At 45.3% G+C, this 20,920-nt stretch overlaps 1 protein-coding gene across 1 annotated transcript; it reads right to left on the bottom strand.

Annotated features, from left to right (window-relative positions):
• Positions 1-579: 579 nt before the first annotated feature.
• LOC118084409 (placenta-specific gene 8 protein) lies at positions 580-19,093 on the bottom strand. The gene is made up of 5 exons (XM_035113895.3): positions 18,943-19,093; positions 8,016-8,156; positions 5,153-5,277; positions 4,841-4,949; positions 580-1,474 (listed from the first exon to the last, which is right to left on the bottom strand). Exons 2-4 carry the CDS (start codon positions 8,125-8,127, stop codon positions 4,845-4,847), a joined length of 342 nt encoding a protein of 113 aa, XP_034969786.3. The 5' UTR covers positions 8,128-8,156; positions 18,943-19,093; the 3' UTR covers positions 580-1,474; positions 4,841-4,844.
• Positions 19,094-20,920: the final 1,827 nt, after the last annotated feature.

Here is a 20,920-nt window from a genome sequence, read left to right as displayed (position 1 = left end):
GCCTTGGTACTCAAACAACTTGGAACCCAAACACTGCAAACCCAGAAGTAAGTGTTCTGGTTTGCGAACTTTTCCCAGAAGTCAAACGTGCTCCGTTTTGAGTGTTACGCTTCCATTTTGAGTGGCACACTTCCATTTTGAGCGTTACGCTGAGGTCTGTCTGTTTTTGCTATTTATTTTGTATTTTTGTTTTGGGGGATCTTTTCGTTTTGGTTTTTGTGACTGTGTGGAACCCAGTTCAGCTACTGATGGATTGATTGTGTGACTGCAGTACATCGTTCATTGCTTTCGTTTTATAGATCAGTGGTCTCGTTAGATAGTAAAATTCAAGTTCAATTGCTGTTTTAGGGGTTGTTTTTAAAAGTCTGGAACGGATGAATCCATTTTGCATTACTTTCTATGGGAAAGCGCGCCTTGGTTTTGGAACGGACTTGGGGAACGGATTAAGTTTGAAAACCAAGGTGCCACTGTGTTGAATGGTGTGTGTGTGTGTGTGTGTGTGTGTGTGTGTGTGTGTGTGTGTGTTACCAGGATCAGGTGTAGAAGGGTGAAGTTTCACCAGCGACATCACAAGGAGAGTTTATGTTGTATTTGAAATACTTGTTTATTTAAAAGCATAAAATGGGGGAGCAGGAAAACGCTGACTCAGATAGTGGTAGTCTATTAAACAGCATCAGTTCAACCCCAGAAATAAACTCACATCCTTGGATCCTGCCAAGGCTCCTTTCACAACCAGCTGAAAAGATGCAAAACTCTTTCACTAGCTAGTAGATGCATTCATGTTCTCTCTCACTCTCTGTAGCTGCTTCCTAGCCGAATGACATTTATTCAACCACCAGCCATCAAAAGCCATTAATGTTAATTTATAGAGGCTTTTGTCCACAAATAATAAACAGAGAAACCTAGAGTACATATATATATACACACACTAAAATTATTGCAATTATTAAAGATATGAAATTATGTCTAGTAACATGCATTGCCTAGATTGGTGACCATAAGGAAAAGGTATTTTTAATCAATAACAATGATAATTTATAGGAAGCGGGGAGAGATAAAATATGTACTTCATGCATGCTGGCCTGGCTTCTTTTACGGAAAATTGAGTGGCTTACAAGTGGGTCACTTGGGTGGGTGGCAAATGGAATACAGTCAGTATCTGGTTGCCTCCGAAGGATCTGGGTGTTGGCATTTCACGACTTGTCTTCTATTAAACAAATTATGCCTTTACTTAAAATAATTTAGCAACCAGTCCCAAATTCTGGCAATTGGCCCAGATGTCTTCAAACCTCCCCCCCCCCCATAAAAATGAAAAACGAAAAACAAGTAACTGTCTTGGCTGGAGTTTTTCTGGTTAGGTGGGTACCAAGTTTTGAACACTGTACTGCAGCAGAGTGGAAATTTCAACGCCAGGTTTTGAAATACACCAAGTTCAGGGACACACGAATATCCAGGTCAGTGAATGCAGGAACCCCTAAAATAGGGCAAAAGGGATAATAGTTATTTATAATGTTTCCGGGTAGGTAATCAGTCAAATGGCGCAACATTAAGCACTTAAGCAGTTGGAGTGAATCAAGGCTGAGGGACTGGAAGCAGCAACATGGGCCGACATGACAATTCTATGATTCTATGATGCTATCCCAGATCAAGGGAAGTAATAGTCCTCTTCTATTCTGCCATGGTCAGACTACACCTGGAACACTGTGTCCAGTTCCGGGCACCACAATTTAAGAAGGCTATTGACAAGCTGGAACATGTGCAGAGGAGGGCAACTAAGCTGATCAAGGATCTGTAAACAAAGCCTTATGATAAACGATTTAAGGAGCTGGGTATGTTTAGCCTGGAAAAGAGGAGACTGAGAGGAGATGTGATAGCCATCTTCAAACATCTCAAGGGCTGTTACATGGAAGATGGAGCAAGCTTGTTTTTTCCTGCTCTGGAGGGTCGGGCCCGAATGAATAGATCCAAGCTACAAGAAAGGAGCTTCTGACTAAATATCAGGAGAACTTTAAGAGCTGTTTGACAGTGAGAGGTGGTGGACTCTCCTTTGTTGGAGGTCTTTAAGCAGAGGTTGGATGGCCATCTGCCACGGATGCTTTAGTTGAGATTTCTGCCTTGTAGGGGGTTGGACTAAATGACCCTTGGAGTCTCTTCCAGCTCTACAGTCCTGTGATTCTACGATTCAAATGCTGGGTGGAAGCTCTGCTTCATGCCAACTTGTAGTAGCTGTTGAAACTGTTGGCTCAGCACCGTGGTCCTTCATTAAGGGACCATAAGAAGTCAGACCACCAGGACATTCAGCTTGGCATTGTCTACACTGATGGGCAAAGGCTCTCCAGGATTCCGGACAGGAGACATTCCCAGCCCTACCTTGAGATGTTGGGCGTTGAACCTGGGACCTTTTGCATGCAAAGCATCTGCTGTAGCACTGAGCTCGAGCTCTTGGGTAACATGGGAAGTGGCCCTTAGCATCAGGCGTTCCCAGCTGTAGAATGGGACCTGTAGTGATGAACGAAGGGTTGTGACTCTGACGCTTTTGACCATGCTTCCCTACGGCTGCCCTAGGACCTATGTGCTCCTCCTCTGTGGAGGAGCGGGCCATTGCACAATTGCACATACAGAGGCAGGAAGCTGAAGCATGCCATGTTCTGAAGTTCTGCCATGTAGCTATCCTTGACTGAAAGCTACCTCTCATCCTCAAGGCCACACGTGACCACCCTGTTGCCTGTAGCTTAGTGAGAGGGCATCTGCCCTGTATGCAATCTGTTTCAATCCCTGGCATCTCCAGGTAGGGCTAGGGATGCTGTCCAACTGGAACCCCAGAGAGCAGCTGTTGGTACTGACTTGGTCTAAGGTAGCTTCTGGAGTTTTTGGACCACAACTCCCATATGGAGGGCCCCTGGGCTTGAAGGTCCTCACCACTGTCTAGAAGAAGAAGAAGAAGAAGAAGAAGAAGAAGAAGAAGAAGAAGAAGAAGAAGAAGAAGAAGAAGAAGAAGAAGAAGAAGAAGAAGAAGAAGAAGAGTAGTTTGGATTTGATATCCCGCTTTATCACTGCCCGAAGGAGTCTCAAAGCGGCTCACATTCTCCTTTCCCTTCCTCCCCCACAACAAACACTCTGTGAGGTGAGTGGGGCTGAGAGACTTCAGAGAAGTGTGACTAGCCCAAGGTCACCCAGCATGTGGAGGAGTGGAGACTTGACCCGGTTCAGCAGATTACGAGTCCACCGCTCTTAACCACTACACCACACTGGCTCTCTCATAAGCGGGTTCAGTGGGGCTTATTCCCAGGTGAGCAGGTACAGCCCAAGGCAGTAATATGCCATAACTGTTCGAAACCTCGGCGCCCTTGACCTTAATGTATTGTGTGCTTGATAATATCTAGTAAATGTTTACTGAAAAAAGCAGAAGCGTTTGAAAGAGGAGAGAGGTGCGGCCTCACAAGCAGGGCGATAATCCGCCGCCAGAAAGCCATAAAACTGGGGGGGTGGAGGAACCTACGTCAGTCTCATGAACCTGCTGGAAGGGAAAAGGAGGCTAAATGCAGTCCTGTCTCCCAGCCCTTCAGGGCTCTCCCCAGGCCACACCTGCTCCCCATGTCCCCTCCACTCGCTGGCCTTGCTCCAGGCTATCTTGACTGTTTTGGCCCACCTGCGATGCGTCCTTTAACCCTGATACTGATTTTGCTTGCAGGCATGGATCAAATGTGCATTAAGCTCACATAACGATAACGGGAATAAGCCATAGAGCATAAAGTGCAGATGGTGTTTGAGAAGCGTGGGCTAACGATGGTGTCAGAGTCATCTTGATCTCGCGTTCAATACTGTTTGCTCCAGCAAAGGTTTCAGGCTGCTCAGTTTCTGGTAGTTTCTGCTGAAATCCTGCACAACAAGTATTTGGGAGGGGCGGGTTGTCCCGTTTTTATTGTGCTGAATAAAGCTAATTGGGATAGATAGCTCAGAGGGTAGAGCATGAGACTCTTCCGAGCCCCACATTGGGACAAAGATTTCTGCATTGCAGGGGGTTGGACTAGATGACCATCATGGTCCCTTCCAACTCTACAATTCTATGATTCTATGACCAGGCCAGTATCTGGCAATGGGTCACAAGCCAATGTCATGAGTTACATAGCAGGGGACTTTTGCTTTGCAGAATTTCAAGGTGTCAGGGGCTGTGCTGAGGAGGGTTGCACTGAGAAGGAATGGTGGGAGCCTCCCCCTCCTCCTGATCCGGATCCTGAATCTTGCCAGGAGCAGGAGGACAGTATAGATTTGGAACAGTGGTTTGAAGAGGGGCATAGTTCAGAAGGCAGAAGCTGGGAAATACTGGATGGGGAACAGCTAGGAGAAGAAACATTGGAAGAGAGACAGAGAGTGTTAACAGATTCACAGTCTCTGGATAGTATCCACCCACCTTCCTCAATGTCCCGGAGAGCTCAGAATGTGTCAGAACAGAAAGCACAGAGGGTACAAGCTCAGATTACAAGACGTAGGAGTGACGTAGATTGATAGGGATGGAGTAGGGAGTGACCTTAATTGGGAGCACCGCCATTCTGGTTAGATGCTTTCTTTTGTCCTTCGCTGTGTTTATTAAAGAAATGAACTCGTGAGGATTTCCTTTCGTTTGATCTGCTCATTTACAGCCACAGGGGAGGAAGCCGATTCTCCGTAGCCTGACACAAGGCAGATATTTTGGGTTTCTGGGATTGGTCCCTCCTTACCTCTTCCCTGCTCCCCCAGTCATATCTAAGGACAACAGAGAATGCATCGAAGAACAATGTACTTTTACCACGCCTTCCATTCCTCACCCCTGCTCCTAGGCTGCAAACCAGGAATCACAAACCTTTCTAGAATATCCCCAGCTGCTTCCTCCTGTTGATATCTCTCTTGAGCTGACAAAGATTGCAGGGAGCACAGAAAGTGGTGGTGAGGCAGTCGCAACAGATGGATCCCTGCAGAGAGTAAAAAAAAGCAAAATGTCACCGTAGAAGACTGAACTGTATTTTGATTAGGGGCGGGTGGACCATTCTGTTTCCAGTCTCCGCTGGTTTCCTTTATTTTATTTATTTAAGACGTTATCCGCACAACACTTCATTTGGGATTGTTTGTTGAGCAAGCTGGAAAAGCGAAACACAAATATTATCCAGTAATTTACCGGTATCCTGAACTGAGTCCGGTAGCGAGTCCTCATGGCGACGCTTGGTCCACAGCAACAACATTCTTCCATGTCCTTGGCAACTTTGCATCCTAGGCAGCAGAAGCAAAATGTTCCACACAGACCTAGAGCCGGGGGAGGGCGGGCGGGAGGAATCAAACACAAAGGTTAGCATTTTCTCACCCTCTAGTATTAATGCAGCCAATGGAATTTCACTGCTTGGTTTCAGAAGCATTTAGAGGCACGGTGTCTTGAGATGAAGAAACACTTTCAAAGAGAGGACCACTTCTCAGTGTTAGAGCATCTATCTTGCAGACAGAACTGTGCCCCAGCATCTCCAGGGCGAGGCTGGGAGTGCCCTGTGTCTGAAATCCTGGAAAGTCACTGCCAATCGTTGTAGACAAAAATGACTCAGGATAGGCACTTCCCTATCTCCCAAATTACTCTCTAGCACCAATTGCTCTTGGGTCAACAATTCCTTGCATCTTGGATTTCTTTCTGCAGTTGCTACGTGCACTTGAAAATTATCAGTCATAATGATGGGTTAGCCAAACTTGTTTGTGAGTTTGCAAAGACTCGCCGAAGGGTGTGTGCAATTCAACTCATGCTCTCTATATAAGCACATACTTAGCCAAGGGACAAACAAGGGCAGCCGAGGCTTAGATAAAAGGTAAAGGCACACCCATTCTGTTTTGCAAAGCAAAAATTAATTCATCCAAACATGTGGAATTAATACCCAAGCCTTGCTGTACACACCACAGATTCAGATATCCAAATAGAGAACATTTTTTACTTCCTCATTTGCATTTTGCTGGTTGGCTGAGGAATGGAGGGAGGGGGGGCAATCGAATAAATCAGAGAGCACTTTTTCCTGGATATATATTTTTTGGCCTTTGGGAGTAAAAATTCTATGGTCGGGACACATTAGAAATTTCTCCATAGGAATCATTGGAAATCATTGGCTTGTTATGTGAACGCTTGCCCCAGTTAATGATTTCCATGGAACGCATTGTGTTTAGATAGCGAGACCTATGTTTTTTATTATATATTATATAGAATAATAATTAATCTCCCTGAGAGGGAAGGTCAGACAATGTAGGCCACACCAGGGTCACCCTATACAGCGCTTCATTTCTTCCCATATAAGTGAGTGGCTGCCCTTTTCTCCTAAGGGGTCCACTTGGGACCATTAATGGGGCGTGGTGACATCTGATCTTATAATATGCTAGGGAGGGAATCAGTCAGTGTGGGCTATTGATTTGATCTTCGTTGCTCTGCAACACCATATTAATGGCCAGAGAAGCAATGGCGTAGCAAGGTCTGGTGGTACCCAGTCCAGAAGTCACCCCCCCCCCCCAAATTGAAATTTTTGCCTGCAAACATGGTATAAGGAGCCAGATTTGTTGAGCTTTTTTGGGGAAGCCAAAGTTGTTGAGCATTTTTAGTGGAGATGGCTGCTGCCTTACAGTAGCAGAGCTTCATGCTCCGACACCGGGGGGGGGGCGGAGAGCAGGCAGGGGCATGGCTGGTGTGCGCTCCGGGGGCATGGCACGCATCCCAGGGGCGTGTTACATCGACAGCAGGGGCATGGCACGTCCCAGGAGAGTGGCGTGCGTCCTGGTGGTGACGCATGCCGCCGGCGGGGGTGTGGCGCCCAGCGTGGGCAGGGGGCCAGTCGCGATGTCACCCCACCAGGATCGCACTGCCGGGGGCGGTGCGCTCCCCCTGCACCCCACTTCCTCCCCCAGTGCTGCCCTACAGGGGAGCTGTTTTGGCAGCGGTAAGCCAAAGCACACCAAAGCATCTCTCACTGACGTCGAGTGCCGCACAGCATTTGGTCACCCCCCCCTCAGAGGTGACACCCAGGGCAGACCGCACCCACCGCACCCACCTTGCTCCGCCCCAGCAGAGAAGGGGACTGGAGCTCCTCACCTCAGATGGACCAAGTGATCTGAGGAGCCAACGGGAGGGGCTGGCTGGCCTTGTACAAGTCTTGCTCCAGGGTTGGTTTCTCAGTCCACACAACTTGTCAGAGGAAGTAGCTATTCTAGAGACTGCTGTGCCTCTCCTCCCCTTTCTGAGACCTCCCCTGAAGCTTCCATGTGTCCCGCTTTACAGAATATAGTCCTCTATTTGAAGGACTGCCGATCCAAAACCAATTTAAGGACAGAGAACCCAGAAAAGAGATAGCTGGGGCCTGGAAGGTGCCCAATAATTGACAGCACCCCAAGTTGAAAGCTCCTGGGCTGCAAATGGAGCAGATATGGTCTCGGTCCAGTATACCTGAAGGAGCGTCTCCACCCCCATCGTTCTGCCCGGACACTGAGGTCCAGGTCTGAGGGCCTTCTGGTGGTTCCCCTCCCTGCGAGAAGTGAGGTTACAGGGAACCAGGCAGAGGGCCTTCTCGGTAGTGGCACCCGCCCTGTGGAACGCCCTCCCTTCAGATGTCAAGGAAATAAACAACTGTCTGATTTTTAGAAGACATCTGAAGGCAGCCCTATATAGGGAAGCTTTTAATGTTTGATGTTTCATTGTGTTTTTAATATTCTGTTGGGGGCTGCCCAGAGTGGCTGGGGAAACCCAGCCAGGTGTGTATAAATTATTATTATTATTATTATTATTATTATTATTACTACTACTACTACTACTACTACTACTAACATTATTCACAAGTGGCAGATGCTACACTTCTTCCCCTGAATGGGAAGTCCACCTTGCTATTTGAGAATGGCCACACTATGTGTGATGGAACACTGGCTTTTATAGAGAGAGGTTGGCTGTTGTTTTATAGTACAGATAAACCATGGCTGATATTCAAAGTCCCACAAGGCCATAAAACCCCAAATCTTTGAACTTCACTCACAGATGCGACAGTCACTGCCACAGTCACAGAGGTCCGTCTGCCACTCAAAACTCCGCGTGGATGTGTGGCATTGCGGCTGGCTGGTGACAACAGGCCGATAAGTCATTTCCATTTTCACAAGGTCTGCTTAGATGTTGCTGTCTAGTGGGAGGGAAAAATACATTGGTTTTGAGACTTTTAAAAGTGCAACTAGTCTCTGCATCGTGCCCTTCAGCAAAACCCGCTGAGTAAATCATGAGATTAAGAAAAAAAAGGATCATTTTCTAAATTAGTAAATAGTTTAGGAGCAGAAAGCAGACATTAAGGGTGATTTCACAGTACAGTGAGGGAAGGAAGATTGTGGCTTTCCAGTTGCTGTTGAACTACCATCAGATGCCAAAGAAATAAACAACTACCTGACGTTTAGAAGACATCTGAAGGCAGCCCTGTCTAGGGAAGTTTTTAATGACTGATGTTTTAATGTATTTTTAATCTTTTGTTGGAAGCCACCCAGAGTGGCTGGGGAAACCCAGACAGATGGGTGGAGTATAAATAATAAATTATTATTAACTAGAACTCCACTTTGCTTAAAAATTAGGACCAAATGAAATCCTGCTCCATTTGATGATGGTGAGATGGTCTTAACATGGTATAAGGCAGTTTCCTATGTTCCTAAATCGGGAAGAATGCTCAGTAAACAGGTTGTCTGGAATGAAAGAAGCCTCAGTGCATAATCATGGAAAAAACACAAATTTCATGACAAGAATTATTGACATTATTAGTAAAAAAAAAAAACTAAAAAGCAAATTGCCAACATTGTCATTAGGGCTGGGCGATGTATTGATACATCGTCCAAAATCGGTTTGAAGTCCACATCCTGGTAATAGTTTCATAATATCCAACATGGCAATATATCGCGAAATATCACAATGTGTGTGTGTGTGTGTGTGTGTGTCGTATGTTAAAAAAATAAAATTGTGATGTGGGAAAAACTGTGAAGCCAACTCGCCACTTTTCTCACAATTCCTCCTGCCCCTGTTGCGCTGTACAGTGGTACCTCGGTTTACAACCACAATTGCTTCCGGAAGTCTGTACTTAACCTGAAGCGTACTTAACCCGAAGCACGGGTGTAATTGGTTCAGACCTCTAAGTAGGAGCAGTTGCCAGGAAATTACCCAGTTCGCCTCTACAGACTGTAGTTGCATCCTTATTCTCAGACATTGTGATACATTGGTCAGAGCCGTAGCTAGGTGATTTTGCACCCCTGGCCAGAACCGTCCAGATTGCGCCCACCACCAACCACTGACAAATTAGTTCTTCTTTCCGCCTCTCCTCCAAACGCCGCCCCCCCCCCCGCACCCATTCATTTCCTCACACACTTCACCTTGTAATGAATTCTGACTGAAGGAGGACACCAAGATGGAGAAGGTTGACCTAGATGACTGTAATATAGGCTGGTTCCCATTCTGTAATATATGGGACTGTAATATAGGCTGGTTCCCAGACTGCAATATAGGCTGGTTCCCATTCCTGTCTCCCTATTAAAGTGGGGTGCTCCCCACTTTATGGGATTTCACATGCCATAAAGTGGGGAGTCCCTCCCCATGCGGGACTCCTGCCTGCATGTGAAATCCCATAAAGTGGGGAGCAGCCCACTTTAATAGGGAGACGGGAATGGGAACCAGCTCCTTGGGGTCAAGGTTCCTTCACCCCGCCTAAAATATTTGAGGCGGTTCCTCCCCCCCCCCCCAGTTTATGAGCATTGCCATTCAAATAGTGTGTGTCCGCTTTGTCTTATGGTTGATTATACAGGGCAGTGCTTACTTGTCCCCCTCCCCCCATATATTTTATTCAAGTTGGCACCCTTGAGGGAGGGTGTGCGAAAGGGGAGAGAGAGAAAGATACTCCAGAGTAGGCAGGCTTTGAAGTTGGTGCCCGGTGCCCGGAGAGGCAGGGCCGCAGGCGCTGAGGTCGGCCTGGCAGCGTCGGAGCCCTTCCCAGCCCCAGCCCTGAGTGAGGTCTGGGAAAGGCAGAACCGGTGCTTCACAGCCAAGCGGGATGGGGCGCTTGAGGCGCATGCAGGCTCCCCCGCCAGCTCAGCTGAGAGCACGCATTGCCCATCATGCCCTCTTCCTTATCCTGCTTGGCTGCGGGCAGGGAGCGCTGGCTGGACAGGGTGCCTGGCGGAGGATCTCAGCAGCCAATTTTACTCCCTCCTCTGCCTGCACCCCTCACCACCCCCTAGCTACGGCCCTAATATTGGTACATTGCAATGGTTAGCTAGTGATATATCACAACGTTGAAAAACCAGACATCACCCAGCCTGAATTGTAGTTGCTTTATATAAAACTATGGTGTGGTCACTTTTGGAATACCGTGGAACATTCTAGCTGCCACGTCTCAAAACTGATATCATGGGGATATAGACTATGACACCAATGAAGCCATGCTGATGTGAACAGCTATGGGGCGGAGTTGTGAAAAACACACCAACAAGAAAACAGCTTCACTGTGCTCTAAGGCAATGATGTGAATATACTCTTGGTTTGCAGTTTGGGTCAGCTAGAGGGAGGTGGAGGGAAAGGCCAGGGCTGTAGGATTTGTAGGGAGCTGGGTGTGCCCCTAAGAAGCCTGATGAATGTGTTGAACCAAAGGTGAGCTGTTCCGGACGCTCTGCAAACGTCATCTTGGTAGTCAAGATAACCCAACAATTAACTGGTACTTGTAGCAATGAATTTTTTCTGCAAGTCCACACCTTCTTAAAGCACTAGATTTTGCTGCAAGCCCACACCTTCTTAAAGCACTATTTCAGATTGCTCTGGCGTTTCTTGAACAATGGCGGTTCAGAACAATGGGGGGAACAGCGACTGCTGGAGGTTGTGGGTTTCAAAAGACGTTCCAAGAAGTCCCAGGGCAACCAGGGACTCCTCCATGAGATGGTCAGGAGTGGTGGAAAAGGAGCTCCGCCCACCGCTACTGATTATTTTTATTTGCAGTGGAAGATGCAGAAAGAACACAAGTTACAGGGAACCAGGCAGAGGGCCTTCTCGGTAGTGGCACCCACCCTGTGGAATGCCCTCCCACCAGGACATTTTTCTCAAAGAGAAAAACAACTACCAGACTTTTAGGAGACATCTGAAGGCAGCCCTGTTTAGGGAAGCTTTTAATGCTTAATAGATTATTGTATTTTAATGTTTATTGGAAGCCGTCCAGAGTGGCTGGGGAAACCCAGCCAGATGGGTGGGATATAAATAAATTATTATTATTAGGTACACTTGTAGTTCATGAACTCTTGTCTTGCACAGAGTGTGATAGCGAAGCCAAGTAAGTCTGGCCTCTTTCTTGACATGAGCAGATCGTGTGCCCGGGCTGGAATGTGCTTCTGCATGTTCCTCTGCAACATGCAAGGCTTGCACAACACTCTGGGCGACTCATCACCAGACAGAGCAGAATGGGAAGTATTATTCCCCAAAGGCAGAAAGTCTGGAAATCACCGAGGAATCAAGGCTGAGGTTGCATACGCACTGAACCTTTAAAGAATTCTGAGCACCGCAGTTCACCTCCTGCAGAACTGCAATTCCCAGCAACCCTTAACAAACCACAGTGCCTAGTATTCTTTTTTTTTTTGGGGGGGGGGTAATGTGCCAAGATTTAGTGTGTACTCAGCCTGAGAGGGAGAGGGCATGTCCACTCCAGATGAGCATCCCTTGAGCCTAGGCTCACAGGGTTGTCTCTAGCTATTTGTTACTCATCAGCAAGACCCAGTGCCGGATTTACGTATAAGCTAAACAAGCTATAGCTTAGGGCCCCACTCTCTTGGGGGCACCCAAAAAACTTAAAAGGAAATAAAACCTGGATGTACATTTCCAAAATATAAGATAAAAAAACAAATAAAATAAAACCTACATATAGCAACAGTGTTTTGTGTTGTGTAGGCACCTATGGTGTATTAACGCTGTACTGTTTTAATACTCGATTGGGAGCCGCCCAGAGTGGCTGGGGAGACTCAGCCAGATGGGCGGGGTACAAATAATAAATTATCATCATCATCATCCTATTATGGTGTAAGTAATGGGCCCCACCTGCTAGCCAGCTCCCTAAAATATCACTGGTTTGCTCATTTCTATATCTATATACATTCTTCTTAATTGTATACTATTAATATACTTCTTAATTGTATTTCAGTTCAACAATCATTTTGATAAAATATGTATTTTGTTATGTGCAAATGGCTTTAGATACCTATTAAAGATAAAGGGGCCCCTGACCATTAGGTCCAGTCGTGACTGACTCTGGGGTTGCGGCGCTCATCTCGCGTTATTGGCCAAGGGAGCCGGCGTACAGCTTCCAGGTCATGTGGCCAGCATGACAAAGCCGCTTCTGGCGAACCAGAGCAACTCACGGAAACGCTGTTTACCTTCCCGCTGTAGTGGTACCTATTTATCTACTTGCACTTTGAGGTTGGCAGGAGCTGGGACCAAGCAACGGGAGCTCACCCGTCGCAGGGATTCGAACCGCCGACCTTCTGATCAGCAAGCCCTAGGCTCTGTGGTTTAACGCACAGCGCCACCTGCGCCCCAGCTCCAAACTTCTTTCAAAAATGCAAGCTTTTGATCTGCTAGGTTGGCAGGAGCTGGGACCGAGCAATGGGAGCTCATCCTGTTGCGGGGATTCGAACCGCCGACCTTCTGATCGGCAAGCCCTAGGCTCTGTGGTTTAACCCACAGCGCCACCCGCGTCCCAGATGCCTATTAGTCATGTCCATTTCCATGGGTAGGACAAACATTGGGTGCAACCCTGAAAACTGATGGGTAGATCATGGGTCATGTTCAGGGCCAGCCAAAGCCATTTTACCCCTTAAGGCAAGGCATTTACTGGCTGCAAGGGATTGTGGAGACTGCGGAGACACTCGGCCTGGCAGCTGCTAGCAATGGGATCTTGAAACACATTCATTTGGGCAGGCTGGTCGTCCTTGGTTGGGAACGGGGCAAGGGGATACATGATCTGCTGCCCTTCCTGGTCTGCCTCCTGAGACAGATAGCTTCATTTTGGCTCGTGATAGGATTAGTCCTAGTCATGTTTCAAGTGGGAATGGTTACTTCCTTTTCCCCTGAACTATTTCTTCTGAAACAGCCAGTTTTCAGTTCCTTCTACCCAGCATGGTTGGCACAGGTGAAATGGAAACCCCTGCGACTGAAATCTCACAGAAACCACAAATCTGATTTGATAACCAAATCGTTCAGTGACCCGAAACCTTTCCCATCTGCAGATTTTGTGTGAGAATCAAGTGTCCCCTGGTCATGCAAAGCGGGGCAGCTAACCATTTCCAAATGTTTGGGTTTGTAGTGGTGCTGCCAAACTGAAAGTGAAGTTCAGCATAAATTGCATTTTGATTTGTAGTCTCAGCAGGTTGCTTTTGACAAAGCTGATCGCAAGAAATCCAGCCAAGTTCTCTGTCTTCTCACATCCACACCATCCATTTAAAGCCCTTTTATACAAATTTAAGAGCCAGGGCTTTCCCCCAAAGAATCCTGGGAACTGTCATTTGTTAAGGGTGCTGAAAGCTGTTAGGAACCCTTGACAAACAACAGCTCCCAAGAATCTTTGGGGGAAGCCATGACTGTCAAAATGGCCCAAGTGTGCTTTAAAAGCATGGTGTGGCTGTGACGTCAGAGGGCCATTCAACTAATGTTACATTTGTAGTTCCCCTAAAAACAGACAAATGCTGCTGTTTAGTGCAACCCCAGTCTTCTGCCTGCCTCAAGCTACCTCTTGCTGCCTAATGATAGGACCAGCTCTGGCGATCTCTCTAATGGATATTGCCTGGACATTTGCAAAGCTTCAACCCACAATCATGAAAGCTAAATGTCTACTTTTGTTTCCACAGGTTCAGTGATAGTTGCTCACCCGCTTCCCCAACAAAGAGATTTCTGTATCATCCCCCCTGAAGGATCCACCCTATTCTCCCGATTGTAAAAATTTAAAACTAACTTTAATATTGACTTTTCATATTGTTGCAACCTGCCCCGGGACCTTATGGTGAAGGGTGAGTAAGAAATCCATTTAATGATAAAAACGATAAGAATTAAATCTTCGTGTTTTTAAGTGTCAGGTGTAACTTCAGCCTGAACACAGCAGAGTTTGCGCAGGTTTTTCCGGAAGCTTCTGGCGGTAACTTAAATGACTAGACTTCTGGACGCAGAGTAAACTATATACAGGATTTATTAAAATAAAAGAAATCCAGAGTTTCTATGTACAACTTTAGAACTCAAAAACAAAGTAAAATAAATCCTTTCCTCTCTGTCTCTCTGTCTCTGTGTCTCTCTCTCACAACCGATACAGCACCTCTCCTCCTACACTGACCACACTCACCACACCACATACTGTGCTAGCTTTCTCTGATAACAGGTCTCAGTGCTGATCTCAACCAATGAGAGCGCAGTTACTATGGCAGAAGTAGACCTTGGCTTTCTGCCCAGTGTTAATTGCTTGTCCTAGAGTTGATTGTGTGAAGAAGCAATCTGATGGTTTCTCATGCTACTAATTTAGCAAAACCCGAACATTAAAATGGTCATTCTTATTTTCCAACTGGTTGATAATAAAAACTAGAAGCCTTGTATCTAGCATTGTTCAGCTATTCTAAGAAACTGAAAAGTCAGTGCAGTTTTGAATGTCTCAGTCCACCATCTTGGTTTAAAATGGAATCCAACTGCAATCGAACACAGATGAAAACCTGCTCCCTGATCTCAGAACCATCAACCAAGATTTGGTTACGATATCTTAAGAACTGTCCAAATGCAGAGCAGACAAAAAACTTTTCAAAATGTATAGTAGGTAACTATATACAAACTGTCCAGTGCCTTGTGGACAGCTGCCCCCTGGCACCATCAGATCTGAAACGAATAATATTTTAAGCCACCACCCAGGTCAATTTCATGGGATACAGTTATCATCGATAACATATAGGGTACAATCCAGTCAATGAAGAAAACGTTTAAGTCCCATAACTAATTTGAACAGTGGAGAGTTAAGCAGACACTTGACTCCTGCTAAAATGGTTGGGAACTGAAGATTGTAGCCCCAGTTTTTCTTCTTGTTTGAAAGGACTAGTCAAATCGATCATGTCAAAACAAACAGCATGCAAGGCCTAGCACAGCCTACATTTTAGATGCCAGGAAACTCATGATGATTCACAGATATCGCAATGCAGAGTTCATTAGAGCTCTGATTTCTCGGTCCAATTTCCTTTGAAAGCTCCTGGCGTGGCTCTCTTTGGAAAATGAGGCGCACGCTTTGAAAGCAAGGCTTTATTGGTGCCTGGGTTCAATCCAAGCACCTGTTGTCAGTGCCAAGACACAACTCCAAAGCATGGAGAGTTGTTTAAGCAGTACATTTAAATCGGGTGGAACTCAAATTGAGAGTATCTGGGTCAAAATTACAGGAGAGAGAAATAACAGTGATCTCATTATGGGAGTTTACTATAGACCCGCCAAGCCAAACTGAGGACACAGATGATGCCTTCCTGGAACAGATGGCCAACCATTCAAAAGGAAGTGAGATAGTAGTAATGGGGGATTTCAACTAGCCTGATATTTGCTGGATGTCAAACTCAGCCAAGAGCAGCGTTTCTCAACCACTGTTCCGTGGCACACTAGTGTGCCGCGAGACACTGGCTGGTGTGCCGCGACGTGCGGCGACGAGAAGGACGATTTGCATTGTCACGTGCCTGGCGGCCGCCAATAAACAACACTAACCCGCCGGAAAGCAATATTTCTCCTCCTCTTTCCCAAAGCTCAGTGCAAACGAGCCTGGCGGCCACCAATACACAACACTAACCCGCCGGAAAGCAATATTTGGCAAGTGTTTCTTACAGTCATAATTATAATATAGGGCGGCACAGAGTTAAATTTTTTAACTTTTTTAATGGTGGTGTGCCTCGTGATTTTTTTCACGGAACAAGTGTGCCGTGGCCCAAAAAAGGTTGAGAAACACTGGCCAAGAGCATAAGGTCGAACAGATTCCTCCCTGGCCTTGCAGACAATTTCATTGTCCAGAAAGTAGGAGAAGCAACAAGAGGATCAGCCATTTTAGATCTGGTCCTAGCCAAGAGTGATGACCTGATTAGTGGGGTAAAAGTGACAGGATCATTAGGTGGGAGTGATCATGCTCTTCTGGAGTTTATTATACAGCGGAAAGGAGCAACCAAGCATACTAAGACTCAAATCCTAGACTTTAAGAAAGCCGACTTCAGAAAACTTAGGGAAACGCTGGGTGAAATCCCATGGACAGCAATACTAAAAGGGAAGGGAGTTCATGATGGCTGGGAGTTTGTTAAAAGGGAGACATTAAAAGCACAACTTCAGGCAATACTAATGAGACGGAAACATGGAAGGTGCCTAAAGAAGCCAGGGTGGCTATCTAAAGAACTTTTAACTGAGTTAAGATTTAAAAGGGATATGTACAAAAAATGGAAAAAGGGGGAAACCACCAGAGAGGACTTCAAACAAATAGCCAGCACGTGTAGAGACAAAGTCAGAAAAGCTAAAGCACAGAATGAACTCAGGCTTGCTACAGAGGGTAAAAGCAACAAAAAATGGCTTTTATGGGTATGTCCGTAGTAAAAGGAAGAACAAGGAAACAGTGGGGTCACTTAAAAGAGAAGATGGTGAAATGCGAACAGGGGACAGAGAAAGGGCAGAACTCCTCAATGCCTTCTTTGCCTCAGTCTTCTCCAAAAAAGAAAACAATGCCCGACCTGAAGAATATGGAGCAGATGATTCAGCAGGGGAAACACAGCCCAGAATAAGTAAGGAGGTAGTACAAGAATACTTGGCTAGTCAACCTGACATCAATACCAGGAAAGATTCTAGAGCAGATCATTAAGCAAACGGTCTAGAAAGGAACACTGTGATCACTAAAAGTCAGCATGGGTTTCTGAAAAGCAGGTCATGTCAGACTAATCTGATCTCATTTTTTGACAGTCACAACCCTGGTAGATGAAGGGAACGCTGTGGATGTAGCATATCTTGATTTCAGCAAGGCCTTTGACAAGGTGCCCATGATATTCTTGTAAAGAAGCTAGTAAAATGCGGGCTAGACAATGCTACCATTCAATGGATTTGTAACTGGCTGCCTGACCGAACCCAAAGAGTGCTCATCAATGGCTCCTCTTCATCCTGGAGAGTAGTGACTAGTGGGGTGCCACAGGGTTCTGTCTTGGGCCTAGTCTTATTCAACATCTTTATAAACGACTTGGATGATGGGCTTGTGGGAACCCTGATCAAGTTTGCAGATGACACCAAATTGGGAGGGGTGGCTAATACCCCAGAGGACAGGATCACACTTCAAAATGACCTTAACAGATTAGACAACTGGGACAAAGCCAACAAGATAAATGTTAACAGGGAGAAATGTAAAGTACTACACTTGGGCAAAAAAAATGAAAGGCACAAATACAGGATGGGAGACACCTGGCTTGAGAGCAGTACATGTGAAAAGGATCTAGGAGTCCTGGTAGACTACAAACTTGACATGAGTCAACAGTGTGATGTAGCAGCTAAAAAAGCCAATGCAATTCTGGGCTGCATCAATAGGAGTATAGCATCTAGATCAAGGGAAGTAATAGTACCACTGTATTCTGCTCTGGTCAGACCTCACCTGGAGTACTGTGTCCAGTTCTGGGCACCACAGTTTGGGAGGGATGCTGACAAGCTGGAATGTGTCCAGAGGAGGGTAACCAAAATGGTCAAAGGCCTGGAAACGATGCCTTATGAGGAACGGCTTAGGGAGCTGGGCATGTTTAGCCTGGAGAAGAGAAGGTTCAGGGGTGATATGATAGCTATGTTCAAATATATAAAAGGATGCCATATAGTGGAGGGAGAAAGGTTGTTTTCTGCTGCTCCAGAGAAGCGGACACGGAGCGATGGATTCAAACTACAAGAAAGAAGATTCCACCTAAACATCAGGAAGAACTTCCTGACAGTAAGAGCTGTTTGACAGTGGAATTTGCTGCCAAGGAGTGTGGTGGAGTCTCCTTCTTTGGAGGTCTTTAAGCGGAGGCTTGACAGCCATACGTCAGGAATGCTTTGATGGTGTCTCCTGCTTGGCAGGGGGTTGGACTGGATGGCCCTTGTGGTCTCTTCCAACTCTATGATTCTATGATTCTACCGCAAGAAGACGGTAGGCTTCCACAGATGAAATGAGAAGCCACTCAACACATTATGTCAAATTGTGGCATCATTCAGCATTAAGGACTCAGGACACAAAGGTGAAAGAAACAAATATAAAAAGCTCTGAGGTGTTCTGGAGACTTCTGTAGCAATGGTATGTTTGTGTATATACTCTCTCTCTCTCTCTCTCTCTCTCTCTCTCTCTCTCTCTCTCTCTCTCTCTCTCTCTGTATGCCTTTAAGACCCATTCATTAATGGGGCACATGGCTGGAATTTTACGCACACTTAATTGAAACACCTTTTTCTTATTTGTAAACCGCCCTGGAATATTTTGATACAAGGTGGTACACAGTGGAAGCTGGTCCATTTACACACTCAGTCTACTCTTGGGCTCTCCCAACCTAACTTCAACTGTACCAATCCCAATAGCCACCAGTAAGAAATAGATAGATAGATGATAGATAGATGATAGATAGATAGATAGATAGATAGATAGATAGATAGATAGATAGATAGATGATAGATGATAGATGATAGATGATAGATAGATAGATGGTAGATAGATATAGATGGATGGATGGATGGATAGGCAGGGAGGCAGGCAAAGGACTCAGTTCCTAGTCATGACAAACAGCTTGTGCCCATTATTTCCCTCTCACACCATTTCTTTGCTGATATGAAAATTAAGCATTGGATTCAATTCCAGACTTTAGGCAAATCAGTTGGGAGCTTTCAGAAATCCCAAAATAATCAGGGGAAAAAAGAAACTGTACACATACCTCTTTGCTGAATTATCCTGGATGGAGTGTTTTCTTTCCTTAGATGAAATTTAACCAACACGTTTATTCTGTATAGGGTGTTCACACCACAGCAAGGGAACACTGACACTCTCTGAGATTGTCACTCGCTATTTATATTCAGGAAAATTAATTGTCGGTTACAATATTTGATCTGAACCTGATAGGGAGTAAAGGCAGTCACTCGTTCTGCATGACAAACTAGTAAATTAGACGCTGAGGTTGCTGCAATTGCACAAGTTGAGCATTACAAAAGCTTGGTCTTTCCATAGTCACTACTGGATTACACACTGCTGGACTTAATGTGCTTCTATATATAGAGACGTGAAACCGGCCCTGCCTGCTATTGCGAGAAGTCCACTTTTAAATGAGCTAAGCTGATTAATTAAAAATTAAAATGAGTTAGAATGACTAATTTGTTTTAATAAATTTTCCCCAGCTGGGGTAAGGAGGCACATGAGAAAATAATCTCATGCCATTTTTGGTAAAACAGAACTTGCGGCTCTTCCCAAGTTGCTAAACTACAACTCCCATCAGTACCACCCAATATGGCCAATGGGCAGAGGTGGTGGGAATTGTAGTTCATCAACATCTGGAGCAGGCTTCCTCACACTCGGCCCTCCAGGTGTGATTGGCCTACAACTCCCATGATCCCTAGCTAGCAGGACCAGTGGTCAGGGATGATGGGAATTGTAGTCTCAAAACATCTGGAGGGCCGAGTTTGAGGCAGCCTGATCTGGAGGGTCAAGTGTACTCCATAGCTGCCCCACAAAATATGAAAAAGTGTGTTTGTGTGTGTGTGTGTGTGTGTGTGTGTGTGAGAGAGAGAGAGAGAGAGAGAGAGAGAAAACCCAAATGCAGGGGGGGTGGTTTTCCTGCAAGAAGCGAGGTTACAGGGAACCAGGCAGAGGGCCTTCTCAATAGTGGCGTCCGCCCTGTGGAACGCTCTCCCTTCAGATGTCAAGGAAATAAACAACTATCTGACATTTAGAAGACAACTGAAGGCAGCCCTGTTTGGGGACTATATATATATATATATATATATATATATATATATATATATATATATACTTTTATTGCCTTTTATAGATTCTCGTATATGACAATACTAAACATTTTTATAATACAATCATCATCTTCAATAGTTTATATTACATTTTTTATCCTAGATACAAAAAAATAATTCACACCACTAAGTCCATTAAGTAAAATTAAAAGGAAAAGAAAAAAAATAAGAGAAAGAAAAAGAAAAAAAGAAAAATCAATTTCTCCAGATCTTACATAAATCATCAAATTAGACTTCCCATCAATCCCCATTGTATATTCTTGTATTACAAATGAATGTACTCAATTTGCTATGCATATCTTTATCTATTTTCTATTACAGTGGAACCTCGGTTTATGAACACCTCGGTTTATGAATTTTCGGTTTATGAACGCCGCGGACCCATCTGAAACTGATTAATTCATTTTCCATTACTTTCAATGGGAAAGTTCGCTTCAGTTTATGAACACTTCAGTTTATGAACAGACTTCCGGAACCAATTACACCCATGCTTCAGTTTATGAACATTTCAGTTTAAGTACTCCGCGGACCCGTCTGGAACGGATTAATCCACTTTCCATTACTTTCAATGGGAAAGTTCGCTTCAGTTTATGAACGCTTCAGTTTAAGTACTCCGCGGACTGTCTGGAATGGATTAATCCACTTTCCATTACTTTCAATGGGAAAGTTCACTTCAGTTTATGAACGCTTCAGTTTATGAACAGACTTCTGGAACCAATTGTGTTCATAAACTGAGGTACCACTGTACATTCTTATAACAACATGTACCCACACTCATAATAATCAAGTCGTTCTCACTTCGAGGTCACTCAAATGCTAGGGGGTGGGTTAGGGACATTTTTAAGGACTGGTGTTTTAGTATGTTCTGATATATGCTGTGAGTCTCCCAGAGTG

This window comes from Zootoca vivipara, chromosome Z1 (genome assembly GCF_965207765.1).
Source record: "Zootoca vivipara chromosome Z1, rZooViv2.hap1.1, whole genome shotgun sequence".
NCBI classification, from domain to species: domain Eukaryota; kingdom Metazoa; phylum Chordata; class Lepidosauria; order Squamata; family Lacertidae; genus Zootoca; species Zootoca vivipara.
The sequence above is the reverse complement of the archived record's forward strand: the minus strand, read 5'-3'. Positions and strand labels throughout refer to the sequence as shown.

Coding starts and splice junctions, on each gene's coding strand:
- LOC118084409 (XM_035113895.3), bottom strand. CDS start 8,127: ATGGAAATGACTTATCGGCCTGTTGTCACCAGCCAGCCGCAATGCCAC. Junction 5,278..8,015: donor TGGCAGTGACTGTCGCATCT/GTGAGTGAAGTT, acceptor CCCCGGCTCTAG/GTCTGTGTGGAACATTTTGC. Junction 4,950..5,152: donor GGACTCAGTTCAGGATACCG/GTAAATTACTGG, acceptor TACTCTCTGCAG/GGATCCATCTGTTGCGACTG.